Source organism: Panthera pardus, unplaced genomic scaffold, assembly GCF_024362965.1.
Source record: "Panthera pardus isolate Hobbes unplaced genomic scaffold, ASM2436296v1 HiC_scaffold_6, whole genome shotgun sequence".
NCBI lineage: Eukaryota > Metazoa > Chordata > Mammalia > Carnivora > Felidae > Panthera > Panthera pardus.
Window position 1 is genome coordinate 135,823,257 of NW_026526991.1, and position 15,506 is coordinate 135,838,762.

The 15,506-nt window shown below is 47.1% G+C and overlaps 2 protein-coding genes across 3 annotated transcripts in view; one reads left to right on the forward strand and one right to left on the reverse strand.

Moving 5' to 3' along the window:
• IL2RA (interleukin 2 receptor subunit alpha) overlaps positions 1-6,172 on the forward strand; it is a 56,778-nt gene extending 50,606 nt beyond the window's left edge. For both annotated transcript variants that reach the window (XM_019460877.2, XM_019460876.2), the window contains exons 7-8: positions 572-638; positions 5,683-6,172. In XM_019460877.2, coding sequence (XP_019316422.2) covers positions 572-638; positions 5,683-5,707 — 92 coding nt within the window. In that variant the 3' untranslated portion in view covers positions 5,708-6,172. The remainder of the gene's footprint in view (positions 1-571; positions 639-5,682) is intronic.
• Positions 1-15,506, reverse strand: part of FBH1 (F-box DNA helicase 1) — a 183,398-nt gene that overhangs the window by 6,497 nt on the left and 161,395 nt on the right. The gene's annotated exons all lie outside the window — the stretch shown is intronic.

The following is a 15,506-nucleotide window of genomic DNA, read 5'->3' on the forward strand; positions in this document are numbered from 1 at the left end:
AGATAAGCAAGTAGGTAGGTAGGTACATAGGTAGATAGGTAGGTAGGTAGGTAGGTAGGTAGATAAGCAAGTAGATAGATAGATAGATAAGCAAGCAGGTAGGAAGGAAGGAAGGAAGGAAGGAAGGAAGGAAGGAAGGAAGGAAGGAAGGAAGGAAGGAAGGAAGGAAGAAAAGCAGCATTTGGGAAATATGAATACTTTCAAGAGATGCTTATGTGTTTATCATTTATCCTTGTATTTTGACGTTTCTTTCACTCATGGCAGCCCTCACTCATGGCCTCCTTAACTGAGGCCTCTGAAGCTTTCTGAAGAGAGTGCCTGTCCCTTCACTCCCCCCAGAAAGAACCAAGCCCCTGGAAGCAAGTCTCCATGCCCTTTCCCAGCTCCCCACTGCCCCCCTCCCAGTCCCTGAGCCTCCCAGGATCCCATGTCCCGCGGGAGCTACCGGGGAAGGCTCTCCTCCTTGGGAAACCCTCGCTCATTGTGGGGGGGGGGGGGGGGGGCGGGGGGCGCCTCAGAATGCTCTGCGCCCTCGCCCAGCGCCTTTGCTGAACTGCTTCTCTGTTGACAGTGGCCGGCTGCGTCCTCCTGCTGATCAGTATCGTCCTTCTGAGCGGGCTCACCTGGCAGCGGAGATGGTGAGTCCCGCACTGTCACGAAGCCCCTGTCCCGGCTAGCGGGTGAAGCCGGTGTGGGCAGCGTGCGTGGGCAGAGATCCCCTCGCCCCCCAGCCCACCCCATTCTCCTACTAGCCAGCAGCAGCCCGGGGAGGGGGCAGTAGAGAGAGACCCTGCCAGCACACATCCCCACAGAATCGATCACCAAGAACGAAAGCGAGGACACGGGAAAGGAAAGGGCGCTGGCACGGGCTGAGCGCCTACCGTGTGCCGGGCTTCCCACTTCTCTTATGAATGTCCCCACGACCCACCCCTCAGAACCTTCCATACAGCTACAGGCCAACCCATCAGGGCACGCGAGCAGGGTTGCGCGGCAAAGGCCAAAACCGCAACCTGAGCGTAGAGCCCCAGACACTTCTGCCCCCATCACTGGGCTACAAGGAGACCAGTGGGCACATCCACCTGAGCTCGCCTCTCTGCGCGCCCCCTCTGCCTGGGGCAGATGCTCACACCACAGCCCCCTCCACTGGGATGGCACCATGTGTGGCCTTAATTTTCAACCGTGGCTGCAGGTTAGAACAACCAGGAGAGATGTTTTTCGGACACCAATGCTTGGTCTCCACCCAGAAGCTCTAAGAGGGGGGCCAAGATATTAGTACTTTTTTTTTTTTTCCAGTTGAGATAAAACACATCATTGTAACCATTTTAAAGTGCACAATTCAGCGGTTTTTAGCAATGCTGTGTATATACCACTATCTCATTACACATTAGACATTTCCGTCACCCCAAAGAGAAACCCTGTACCGCACAATTCCCCATTTCCCCGGTGCCCTGGAAACCACAAACCTACTTTCCAGCTCTGTAGATTTGCCTGAGATACTGCTTCTGTTTTAAAGCTCCTCAGAGCCAATGAATACCTATGCAGCCAGTTTCTTTTAATGTTTATTTATTTATTTTGAGAGAGAGAGAGAGAGAGGGAGAGAGCACAAGCTGGGAAGGGGCAAAGGGAGAGAGAATCTCCAGCAGGCTCCACACTGTCAGTGCAGAGTCTGATGCAGGGCTCGATCCCACAACCTTGGGGTCATGACCTGAGCCCAAATCAAGATACGGACGCTTAACGAGCTGAGCCACCCCGGCACCCCTGATCCCGTTTTGACCACTCTGTGCTAGGCCAGTGGTTCTCAAACTTGAGTGGACTTGTTAATCAGAATCTCCTGGAGGGTGGGGCACCTGGGTGGCTCAGTCGGTTAGGGGTCCGACTTCAGATCAGGTCTCGATCTCACGGTTCGTGAGCCCCGTGTCGGTCTCTGTGCTGACAGCTTGGAGCCTGGAACCTGCTTCGGATCCTGTGTCCCTCTCTCTCTGCCCCTCCCCCACTCATGCTCTGTCTCTCAAAAATAAGTAAACATAAAAAAAAAAAAACATTAGAAAAAAACAAGAATCTCCTGGAGGGCTTATTAAAACATGGGCTAGCAGGCCCCACCCCCCAGAGTTTCTGATTCAGCAGGTCTGAAGTGGGGCCTGAAAACTGACATTTCTAAAAAAATTCCTAGGCAAGATTGACGCTTCTCTTCCAGGCACCAAACTTGGAGAACCACTGCGTAGACAGACACTATCAAGCATCAAGAGAGTGAATTCATTCCACACACAAACAAAAAGGCCCGTTTCTCCCTCGCTTTCGACAGTGGAGTTTTAGACCTACTATGTTACTCTCCTGACTATTTAGGGCATCCCTAAAGCACCACCCCCCAAGGGTGCACTCTAACCAACCTTGATATAAATTCCCCAGCAAGACCCTGAGAAGACACAGATTCACCCCCCCAAAACCCAGAGCTCTTAGATCCCATAGAGGCCCAGGCAGAGAAAGGCCAGCAGATTTCGTTTGCTGTCATATTGGTCATCAGGCCCACAATATACTCCCGATGGTCCTCGTGTGAATTAAAAAGGTGCAAATTACTGGGATGCAGAGGGCAAGCCCCCTCGGGTTATTATATTGGGAGTTGCTCATATACCTGGCTGTCGACCAGCTTCTCTATGGTGTTAGCTGATTCCTAAGGCGTTCTTTTAGGATCGTGTGGCATGAAGCATGTCAAGTACCCAGTACACTATAGGAGCTCGACATGTGGTAGATCCTCGCCTCCCCTTGCTGACAAGACTTGAAACCCAGCAAGGACCTTTTCATTTAGGAGCTTAGGTATTAAAAGCCTTCAGACACAAAGTGATGACGCTATTTGGGAACGGTAAAGGTTTGGAATTTACATTGTAAAATAACGAACAGCCTGAATCTAGATGAATTTCCACAAGCTCTCCCAGAATTAGTCTTCCAGGAGACTCAAACTCATTCCTCAAACTGAGCCTTCTGCCAGAGAGCTAGTGCAAAAAAAAAAAAAAAAAAAAAAAAAAAAAAAAAAAAAAATCCCTCCTAGACTCTAATTTCATCTGATGGTGCCCTCTTGTGGCCACAAGAAATCCTACATTTGACTATTTTTACTTTTTTGGATTAATTACTAGGAGCCAGTGATAAGATCTGGCTTACACTGGCTCCTGACAGCCAGAAGCTACATTTTCAGGAATTCTGTGAACTGTCTTTAAACAGAGCCATTATAAAAAAGTAAGTACATAGACATAACTGAATAAGTTATATTAAAAACGAAGTTAATAAGCACTCTAAATTAACCACCTTCTAATTATTCTACGAGTTGGTTTGTTCTCAGAGTTATTTACACCTATCATGTCTGTATCGAGGAATTATGCAACAAGACGGTGTGTTACCGCACCTCTCTTCCCAACTCCGTATTCAGTTATGTCGCGTTGGTAGCTCGAAACAGGGCGTGGTGGGACTATTTACACCATGGAAATAGGCCAACTTTTCCAGAGAGCTGCTTGTTAATCATTCACCAGCACCCCATGCCCACATCCTTGCTCCATGGGAGCTGTGAGCGAGGTAGGCACTAGTCAGATGTTCCTGTGGACTAAGTAAGGGCTGGTGAAAGTCTAGGACTGTACTGTCCTATACAGTAGCCACCAGCCATACGTGGATATTTAAGTTTAGACTCAAATAGATTAAATATAATTAAAATTCAGTTCATCAGTTACACTAGCCACATGTCAAGTGTTTAATAGTGTTTACTGTGGCTACTCTATTGGATAACACAGATGCAAAACATAGAAACTAGGAGTTTTCAATTCATGAGACTCACTTAGCACAGTTAGTTACCATTATTATCCCTTTTCTGCACCTACTGTCCTCCATATAGTTCAAAAAATAATTATAGAATATCTCGTATATAGATGCTGGTGAAAGGGCATAAACTTGCAATTAGAAGAGGAGTAAGTTCTGGGGATCAAGCACACAGCATAGAGATTACAGTCAACAATACTGTATTGTATACTTCAAAGCTGCTAAGAGACTAGATCTTAGATGTTCTCACTGCAGAAAAGGAATGATAATTATGTGACACGATGGAGGGGTCTGCTAACTATGGTGGTAATCATGTTGCAATATATAAATACGACACATTAAAATATACTAACATGTTGTACACTCTAAACTTACACAATGTTACATGTCAATCCTATCTCAATTAGAAAAAAAAACAAAACACAACTATTACAAGAATATCCGCTCTGTGCCAAGCACTTCCTCGGGGCCCAAAGGTGAATGCAAATGGCCCCCACTCTAAGGAGCTTACAGACTAGTAGAGGAGAAGAGGGGGGGAAATACAGATTTCAAATACAATTTTTTTTTAAATTTTTTAATGTTTATTTATTTTTGACAGAGAGAGAGAGACAGACAGACAGAGAGAGAGAGAGAACGTGAGTGCGGTAGGGGCAGAGAGAGAGAGGGAAACACAGAATCTGAAGCATGCTCCAGGCTCTGAGCTGTCAGCACAGAGCCTTACTCGGGGCTTCGAATTCAAGGACTGTGAGATCATGAACTGAGCCGAAGTCAGATGCTCAACAGACTGAGCCACCCAGGCGCCCCTCAAATACATTTTCTTAAAGCCCAAGAGTGAGATGTTATAGGAACAAAGAGAAAGGACACTTGACCCTACATGGGGGTGCCAGCAAGGTTTTTAGAGTTGATGGTGCCTATGGCCAGATGAAGAAAGGCAGGAGATGGATACCAGGCAGGGGGAGCGTGGGGACAGGCAAGGCGAGGTGAAAGGGCATGACAACGTCCAGGAGAAGTTGAGCAGTTCTGAACACCAGGATGCGAGGCGTGTGGTGCTGTTACAGATGGACAGTGACCACGTCGTGGAAGATCGGGTCAGACTGAGGGGCTCGGACCCTATCCTGGGGCCAACAGAGAGCCACAGCAGCTTTACCTATGGGGAAAATGATAGCACTGGCCCTTTGAACAGTCTGTCTACAAGATAGGCTAGATTTAAGGGAGCAAGTAATCATGGTGGCAGCTTGATTATGGTATGATGGAATAAATCCACACGAGAGACAATGTGAACATGAGCTAGGTCAGTGGGCACCTGTTAAAAAGGAGGAAAAGAATCAAGAAATATATAAGGGGATCGAATTACCAGGATTTTCCAGGTGGCTGGAAATGAGGGTTAAGGAAGACAGATGGCCCAGGGATGACCCCAGGTTTTTGAGTGTGACAATGGGACCCTTAGCCACTATACACCAGGACGAAATACAAAGAGCAGGACACCCCTTGGGGGTCCGCAGCAAAGCAGACCCCATCCTGGAGTCCATTCTCTGAGACCCACTCAGCCTCGGCACCTGTAACTGCCCAGCTCTGGCTGACAAGGGAATGGAAGTGTTCCCCTGGGCTGTTTCTCAGATCTGCTCACCAAACAATGATGGAACTACCATGCTGTAAGGACCATGGGGCAGCCGGTCTGGGCTTCCAGAGGCATGGAGAGGCCTTGAGGTCGGATTTCAGGATCTGAAATGTGGGAAGGTAACAGGATCTGGGGGTGGAACTTTAAGTTAGCAGGTCAACGGGGGCTTATGTTGAATGCTCTACCCATGTCGGCTTAGGGTGGGGATCACATTTTTCTTGGTGCAGTATTACACCTATGACTGTGACATAGCTATATCGCCACAGGAGGAAGAGTAGAAGAACAATCTAGAAAACCAGGAGTGCTAAGAAGCCAAGAACACCTCAGAAATCGCGGAGCACAAGCAAAATCAAAGAAGTTGAACACTCACCCAAGACGCATCTCCTGTGAGATCTCCTGGGCTTTGGAAAACTCGGAAGCCACATGCCAGAGCCCCAGGCGCCTGCAACCTCATTACAAAGCCAGCTCTCTAGTGCCAATGAGTGAACTCGACCTGCTTCTGGGCAGCGATTCTAAGGTCATTGGAGGAACAGGGAGGGACAACCAGAACTCTAGGTCTTATTTTCATGTCTACATGTTCATTGAAGCTTGAGCACCAGTGGACTCTCTCCATACCATATACAGGTTAAAGAAAAGTAGCTTCATGTTCATTTCATCCATACTTCCCAGTTTAGAAATCCCAAGGAAAACCCTAGCATAGAATATAAATAGACACACACACACACACACACACACACACACACACACACACACATGCACACATGCACACACACACACACACACACACACACACACACACACACTCACTCCTTACCCCATGTAATTGGACTCTCCATTGATTGATGCAGATCCCTGTCCCAGCTTCTGGGTGATTAGCCCATTCTCCTGGCCACATTCCATAATGAACACCTTCCAAGAACTCTGAACCGGTAACTCTGAATCTTTTTGTCCTTAGCTCTGTTCTCTAAGCTAGCCTCCTTCCACTGAACCTTCTTCAATTGTGAATTTCTAAACAGAAGCCATGGCATAGTAATCTTTGGGTAACACCAACAGAGGGCAACCGAGCCCTTGGGATCATGGAGCTTCTGTATTTAAAAGGATTTTACTGGAGGTGTGCTGGAAAAGAAGTGTAATCTAAGTCCCAGGTGATGAACTGTATCCATGGCAAAGCTCTACCTGAATATTACTAACACGCCCCTTTAAGATTTAGTTTCTGTGGGATTGTTATAAATGATTCTCTGAATTTGGTCTGCATGAATGTGATGTTTAGAGACAGATGCATAATGTGTGAATGTCTACATTTCCAAATCAGTGTCATAAAAACACTGACAAGGGATTAAAACATCCAATGTTTATGGGCGGAAGGAAAGAAGAAGGAAGTGCAAAGCAGGGAGGGAGATCATGCTGACAGAGTGTAACATGGGAAAGGTCACCCCAGTTGTCCTCAAACTGTTAGCAAATCAGTTAGCAAATCAGAACCACCTGGAGGCCCTGTTGGACCACAGAAGGCCCATGTCGGGTTTCTGAGGAGCAGGTCTGGGGCGGGGCCCAAAGATGTCCTCTTCTGACACGTTCCAGGTGCTGCTGCTGGTCTGGGGACCTCACTTTGAGAACCACCGGGTTATAAATCTCTATGCCCACCCACTCTCAAAAATCACATGATCAAGGAGATTAATGAAAGGTTAATAAAGCATCCAGTTTTCATTTACGAAAGGCCAAAAAAGTGTTATTTAAAAATGTGGGCAGGCATCAGCAAATCCATAGCCAGATTACAGAACCATTTTCTGCCCTTTCTATGACTAACAAAAATGATCCAGATTTCAGTGTCTACATCCTCCCTTCCCCCAAGTACATGTTTTCTCAGTTGAGAGAAATCCCAGGCCAGAAAAAACCAAAAATTTTTTTTAGTGTTATTTATCTTGAGTAAAATTGAATTATCATTACTCATTTTGGGGAGGGAGATCTAGGAGATCAATTTTTTTATAATAATTAACATGTTATTTACCTTTTTCATGCTCATTCTCTTATAAGTGTATGGTGGAGTTTTCCAGAAACTACATGATACGTGATGATGTCATTGCTCTGATGTTGACATATAATGAACTTATTACTATTGTTTATAAGAGAACCAATAAATAATACCTTTTAAATTTAATTGTTTTAGTGTCTAAATATGGTATCACTAGCTATAACGACATGGGTTAAAGCTCTTTGGGCCTCAATGTTTTTTAATAACATACAAAGGTCCTGACAAATAGTTAGCAAGTGCATCATCATTGGTCATTCCATTAAGGCAAATGAAAATCACACTGAGATACCAGGTCATGCCCACTAAGATGACTTTAGGCAAAAAGAATAACAAATGTCGACAAGGATGTGGAGAAACAGGAATCCTCATACTTGGCTGGCAGAAATGTAAAATGGTGCAGCCACTGTGGAAAGCAGATTGGTAGCTCCTCAAAACTTTGTATTTTATTTTATTTTTTATTTTTTAAAATTTACTTCCAAATTAGTTAGGTAGTTCAAAACTTTTAACATACGGTTACCACATGACCCAGCAATTCTACTCCTGGGCAGATACCCACAAGAGATGGAAACCTATGTCCACACAGAAATTTGTACCTGACTATTTATAACAGCATGATAACCAAATAGCCAAGAGGTGGAAACAACCCAAGTGCCCACCAATAATAAATGGATAAGCAAACTGTGGTCTATCCATACACTGCGATGTTCCTCGGCCATAAAAAGGAATAAAGTATTGATACATGGTACAGTGTGGGTGAGCTTCAGAAACATTATGATAAGGGGCGCCTAGGTGGCTGAGTCAGTTGAGCGTCCGGCTCTTGATTTCGGCTCAGGTCATGATCTCATGGTTCGTGGGATCAAGTCCTGCACTGGGCTTTGCGCTGACAGTGTGGAGCCTACTTGAGATTCTCTCCCTCCCTCCCTCTCTCTCGGCCCCTCCCCCGCTCACGCTGTCTCTTTGTCTCTCAAAATAAATAAAATGAACTTTAACAACAAAAAAAGAAACATTATGTTAAGTGAAAGAAGCCTGATACAAAAGGTCACATGTTGTATAATTCCTTTTATATAATATATCCAGACCAAGTAGGCAGATCCAGGGAGACAAAAAGTAAGTTAGTAGTTAACTGTGGCTGGGGAGAGTGATCATCTAATGTTTTACTCAACAATCTGTGAATACGCTAAATGCCACTGAAGGGTACACTTTTTATGATTATGTGAATTTCATTCGCCTCAATTAAAAGAAACAAAAAAAGAGATCCTGCGACCAGAATATTTGCTCATCGCTGGTTCCATTCATGATCCCCCGAGAACAGTTCTCAGCTCACAGTAGAGGGCCAGGGTCTACGTGAAGTTTTTATGGTGGTTTACTTTCTAATATTCTATTAAGTGAGTTATTTACAAGACCCTGAATTTTTTAAACTAAAATTAATATATTACTAAAGTTTCCTGAAGACTCTCAGTATTCTATTGAAAATGTGAAATTTGCATTGCTTCCAGGAAGAATGCTGTTACTGATGAATTACTAGGACCATCTTGGGTCGGTTTTGGTTTTTGATTGGCATTCTTTCAGCTAAATTCTAAATTATTGTCAGTACTTTTCAAATAGGGGATGTGTCTGATGGCCCCCCAAATGTGCTCATCATAATCAGTGTAACTTGTGGTGGGTTTTCTGACTTATTGACCATGTACAGTGATAGATCTTTGCATCAGTTGTGTTGTTGGCTTATAATTTTCAAGTAACCAGGTTTTAAAGCACAAATATGTTCTTTTTTGGCCGGGGGGGGGGGAGGGGGAAGAGCACAAGTTGGGGAGGGGCAGAGAGAGAGGGAGACAGAGAATCCTAAGCAGGCTCCAGGCTGTCAGCACAGAGCCCAATGCAGGGCTCAGACTCACAAACCATGAGATCATGACCTGAGTCGAAATCAAAAGTCAGGCGTTTAACCAACCGAGCCACCCAGGCACCCCTGAAACACAGATGTGTTCTTATTTAAAAGTAATCATTATGGCTCCCAGTTTCCAGTCTGACCTAGAAGGAACTCGGAAGCCATCACTTCCCTCCTTCCAAAGAGAAAGTCCTGAACAAAGTGAAAATCGGCAACTCTTCTTAGACCCCTCAGCCAGTTGAAATCTGGCCAAACCTCTACCCGCAAATTGAACAGAGAGGCGGGAACAGTGAATCACAGTGTACCAGGAGCAGACACTGGGCTAGTGCCAGACTGACGGACTGTTGGAGGACCAGTGCAGACAAGTCCTTGGAGCCCTGCCTGCCCTTTCATAAGTGTTACCTGCAGAAGACATCCAAGGTTCTCAGGGTGAAGATCAGAGAAAAGCCCCCTCACGCTTTTGGCAGGAGAAGGAAGAAAGGAACCATTTTGAAATACCTTACCAAGGCCTGTCCTCAGGAGAAACTACTCTCCCAACTTTCTTGGGTTTTACTAGAACCTAACCAACCGGAGGGAACAGAAATACCCAACCCTGACCTGCTCTAGCCTTCCGCATGGGAAAGGAAATTATGCAGCCCCAGCCCATCTGAGGGGGGCAAGAAAAGAAGCCAAGGGCTTCTCTGGTCTGAGTGGTTCAAGTGGGGCCTCACATCGGCTCTGTGGCCAGAGGACGTAAGATGGTCCTTATTTCCCTAGCCTGAGCCATGTACCCTACCTCTAGAACCAAGAGGAGAATCAACATCCCTCATGAGTTGCTTGGGGTGAACAGAAGAGTAAGACCTGAGTGAAAAGTAGGTCATTACCAAGAGAAGGGAGAATGGATGTTGACCCTTTTCTTTGTGACTTTGCTCACAGCAAGTATTATTCTATTGAAGAATATCCTCAACGGTCACATCAGCCGTACCATTAGGAAGCTTTAGAAGAGCCAGGTCAAAACTCAGTCATGGGAATGGGAGAAAAAGTGTGGACAACGGATTTGCGGCACTGGCACACAGGAATTTTTAAGGGCGTAGAAAGATGTCTTTGACGTTCTTCCATTGACAATGTGCTAGGTTGTCCAGAAGAAACTGGGACTCGCTATCTGAGCTGTGGCAGTAAGGTCTGGAACGGAACGAACTGCACTGGTGGGGGGGGGGGGGGGTGTTGAGCTGGCGTGGGGGGAGGTCACTGAGAAGACAGGAAGCCAGTTGACTTGCAAGTTGGACCCGAGTGATTGGAGGCTCCTCAGCCCCTCCTCTGTCCTTGGAATGTGGATTCTACTTGCCTTTCTGCCTCTGGGAAGCTGCTCCAAGGACACAGCCTTGAGACTGTGATGTGGTGTTGAAAACATCTGCACCTACTTAAGGCTCCTTTATAAACTCTTCAGATGTGGTGGGTGTGTGTGGAGATCCACCTGTCTTGCTGCCATTCCAGCCAAGTCTCATATGTAAATTCCCTTGCTTATTCAAACTGCCACCTGCCAGCCTGGACTGGGCTGCCTTTTTCTTTCCAGTCTCTTCCTGCCCTCCGCCAGCCTGGAGGCGGGATTCACATTCCACTGGAGAAGCACCAGAAGAGGCTGCAAACCAGCAACAGGTGAGCCAGCCAGGAAATGGGAGAAATGGGTCATGGGAATGAGACATCGCGGGAAAATCCTGGGTTGGTCAGTGAGCTCCATGTGAGTCGGGTGCTTGTGGACTGCCACACGAGGCTGGGGTGCCCTGAAAACACCGGCTGCTTTCAGGGGCTTGCTTGACAAACCGCACACAGTGCACTGGGTGGAGACTAGATGTGCAAGGCTGTGCAGTGAGCTGGCCTCTGCCACGGACAATTCTGCTGGCCACCAGTGCCCACCTCGAGTCAGAAAGCGAGAACAATCGGGGAAGGATGTGCGGGTGTCCACTAGCCTACTGGCTTCGGGGTGAGCAGACAAGGTGGGAGAGCAGGATAATAGCTCCCTTTTACAAAGCTAGGAGGGCTCCAGATGCTTTGGATTAAGATCGGGACACTTGTTGACAAAGCCTGAGTAGGATGCTGAGAGATGAAATCCGGGAGAAAGGGATAAGAGTGAAGAGAAGGATGCTATGGTAATTGATGAGAAAATGGATAAAATGCCCCAAGCCTTCTGACCCCTAATATGAAAGAAAATTATTTTTAAATTGCAATGACCCCAAAACACCCAGGGGAAAATTTACATTCTTTCTCTGTCCCCTAAAGTTGTAAGTCTTGTCCTGTCTTTGAAATGTGAACACCCCAAGAGGTAACCAAAACATTGCTCACCGAGACCAAAGAAAAGAAAGGGGGGCGTTAAGTTTATTTATTTATTTTGAGAGAGAGAAAGAGCACACAATCAGGGGAGGGGAAGAGAGAGGGAGAGAGAGAATCCCAAGCAGACTGTGCGCTCAGCGCAGAGCCCGGTGTGGGGCTCGACACAGGGCTTGAACTCAGGAGCTACGCAATCACCACCCGAGCTGAAATCAAGAATTGGCTGCTTCACCGACTGAGCCACCCAGGTGCCCCAAGGGAGAGGGAGGCTTTTTCAAAATGCAGATTACTGTAGGAATTCCCAGAATCCAGTGCACACCCTCCAAAAGGTCACAAATATCAGTAAAAGGCTTTAGCTGTGGAATTGGGTACCCGGTTATTGGCTAGAGATTGGGAATGAAAGCTGATATAGAAAGTTGGAGGTCTGTGGGAAAGAAATATTGAAAAAGAAGTTTTATATGTAGTCGAGCTATGATTAGCTGAGCTATGAATAAAATAGACTTACATAAGCTAAAAAGAAAACAGAGTTATACTATCAAAAGTACACTGGTACAAAATTAGAAAAACACAATTTTCTTTCTGTTGAAGGGATAAAGTTTTCTTTGATTATTGGCTTGCTTTTCTTAAGAAATTGTAAACAAAGGCTTTTCTTTACCTTTGATGTAACCTACCTGGGAAACAAAGACTCCGTGTTTTGTCTTTATCAGGTCTTTGATTACATAAGAAACTAAGTCTTCTCTGTTGGAAAAGCCAAGTTGTTTACAACTATGTCACTTCTGATTATATGTTAAATTTCATGAGAAGTTCTGTCAAAGAGGAAGTGATACCAAACTTTCTTTAGGGTATATTTGTATGAAATTCCCTGAACTCTGATATGTCCTAGTATAACCATGATCTATAACCATCTATAACCTAGCACAGCCAGGTCTAGAACCATGGCCATTTGTATGTCTTTTGTCATTTGCAGACACTTACTGTTTTATCTGATGCTTTGGCAAAAAGCATTCTTGCAAAGCATTCCTGACAGGTTTCTAATAACTAAGAACGATTTGCCTTCACGTGGGAGATATAATAATAAACCTTCCCAGCAGTCCCCCAAGGCTACCTGCACAGCCCATCCATATGCATGGGGTAGTACTGGGGTACCTGTTCCTATTCTCCCCACATCAGTGAAATGGGCCCATTACATGGATGATATAACCATGTGAAGTTACCATGTGAAGACTTGCCTCTGATGCAGGACATCCTACAGGCTTTGCTGGAGCATCTCTGAGACAGAGGATGAGCATTGAACCCAAAGAAATTCAAGGCCCATTCACTGTAGTAAGGTTTTGGGTGTCATCTGGCCAGGTAAAACACCTGTTGTCCCAAAAGCTGGGATTAATAAGGTGCAAGCTTACCTGGCCTCTGGGAACATGAGAGAGGTACAGGCTGTCCTAGGGATTTGGGGGGGGGGGGGGGTTAGTGGACTTTGCTTCCCCACCAGGCACAGTGTTCCTGTCCCTTACACCGCCTGGCAAAGAGAGGGCACATGTGGGACATGGGATCAGAGTAGCAAGCCACCTTGAGAAGGCAAAACTAGTAAAACAGATTAAAGCTGTAGGCAGCTCCTGAGCAGGGCTGCTGTGAGTTAGATGCGTCTGTGACTCTGGAAGGATATGGTCAGGCGCTGTGGCAGAGACAGGAGAGTGTGCCCCTGGGACTTGAGTCCCAGCTCTGGAAGGGGACAGAAACCTGAGCTGCCCCCACAGAACAGGAGCTCCCCTCTCACACGGCAGCCAGTGCAGCGGCCAGGGAGCTGAGCTCAGAGCGGTCTGGCTGGTGGTCACCCATGAACCCTGGCCCATTGCACCCACGGCCCGTTGCACTGACAGCTGGGTGGGCTGCTCTAAAGGGACTGACCCTGTGACTTGGAAAGTGGAAAGCAGAGGGGTGGGTGATCGTGAATAAACCCTTGTGGGGCCAGGATGTATATGGAAAGACATTTGGGTCCATCTGCAAGAGTCTAAGGCATCTTGACTGTTTTTCACGTCCGAGTTCATGACAGACACGCCCTGGCAATCAGGAAGCTGATGCCTTAGCTCAGGTATGAGCCCTAGCTACTGACTTGGGTACATACTAAGAGTGGCCACTGCAATGCCCAGGTAATATAACCTATTGCCAGAAATTTCAAAATGCCCTCAAAGTATAGTGTCTTGCTTAACGTAGTAACAGCATGTCCTGTATGTTCTAAACGATGCCCAAGGCAACACCAAAAGAATCTGGATCCAACTTCTGGGGAAGATGGCAGAGTAGGAGGATCCTGGGCTCACCTCATCCCACGGATACACCTAGATAGCACCCACGTCAGTGTAAATCACCCAGAAAACACCCCAAAGACTAGCACAACAAGCTGTCCACAGCTAAATGTGGAGAAGAGTCCACATTGAAGAGGGTAGGAAGGGCAGACACGAGGTCAGGAGCCACAGGACTGTCTGCAGGAGTCAGGGATGCTGTGGGTGCAGACAGGGGAGAGGAGTAGACCCCACAGGCACCCCAGACCTGAGGGACCCGCACTGGGGAGACAAATCCCCATAAAATTAGGCTCTGAAAACCAGAGGAGCCTAACTTCATGAATTCTTACAATCAGTGGGACTTAACATGTAGAACTTTAAAAATCATCAGGCTCAGCTCTGGAAGAGCCAGAGGGTGATAGGAAACTGAGTCCCTGCCCTTAAAGAGACAGCACAACAAATACCCCTGCTAAGATACAGCATAGAAGCAGCAGTTTGAAAAACATATGGAAAGGAGATGTATTTACTAATCTTAGAGCATGTCTTAAAGAGGCAGGGATCTTTGGAAGACTTCTCCAAGAATAAAAGAGCTAGGCGCCTGGGTGGCTCAGTCAGTTAAGCATCCGACTTGGGCTCAGGTTATGATCTTGCAGTTTGTGAGTTCAAGCCCCATGTCCGGCTCTGTGCTGACAGCTCGGAGCCTGGAGCCTGCTTCGGGTTCTGTGTCTCCCTCTCTCTGCCCCTCCCCCACTCACATTCTGTCTCTCTCTCAAAAATAAAAACAAACATTAAAACAAAAAAGAAGGAAAAATAGCTGGAGGGTACCATTTCCACCCCACCCCCACTAACCTAGATACAGGGACACCTGTGGGAAATAGCACAGCCCAAACACTCTCCCCTCAGCTTGCCAAGGGCTTGCCCCACCCCCACATCCTTTTGCAGACCTGCCCCCTGCATCCCAGCCTGGGCAGCATTTTCCTGTGCTGCAGACCCCCGCCTACAGCAGACTAGATCTGTGATGACCTTGCTGGCACCACATGCCCACACCTGTGTTTTTCTGTGGATCCACCCACACCCCCCCCCCCCAACAACACGCTTTTGGCATGAGTCCATCCAAAGCGGCACCACAGGCCTGGTAGTGTGCAAGCAGCCCAGACAGGACCCAGCACCGCTCCAAGGTGCTCCCTGCCCAAGGGAGAGGGGAAGACAACCATGCCCACCAACTCAACTGCAGCCCCAGCAGTGGGCTCCGGGAAGACATCTGGTCTGACTGCAAGCCCACCCACCAATGAAAGCTTCTTGGGACGACAGGGGGAGAACCCCTGCAGCTCTGGGCTACCACGGCTCTGGCAAATGATGGCCTGACTAAGCTCAAGTCCAAGGTGGCCCCAGACTGGCCCACCAACAACACAGGGACCAAACCCTGCCCACAAAATGGCAGAGAGCCACTGCAGACAACTGGACTGAAGGCAAACGTGGCTCAGCCACAACAGCAGGACACGGACGACACACGTGGGAGACACCCCTGAAGTTCCAGCTTCTGGGGAACAGGGGACACTGCACTGCAGGGCATTAAAGGACCTCTTCTTCATAAGGACACTA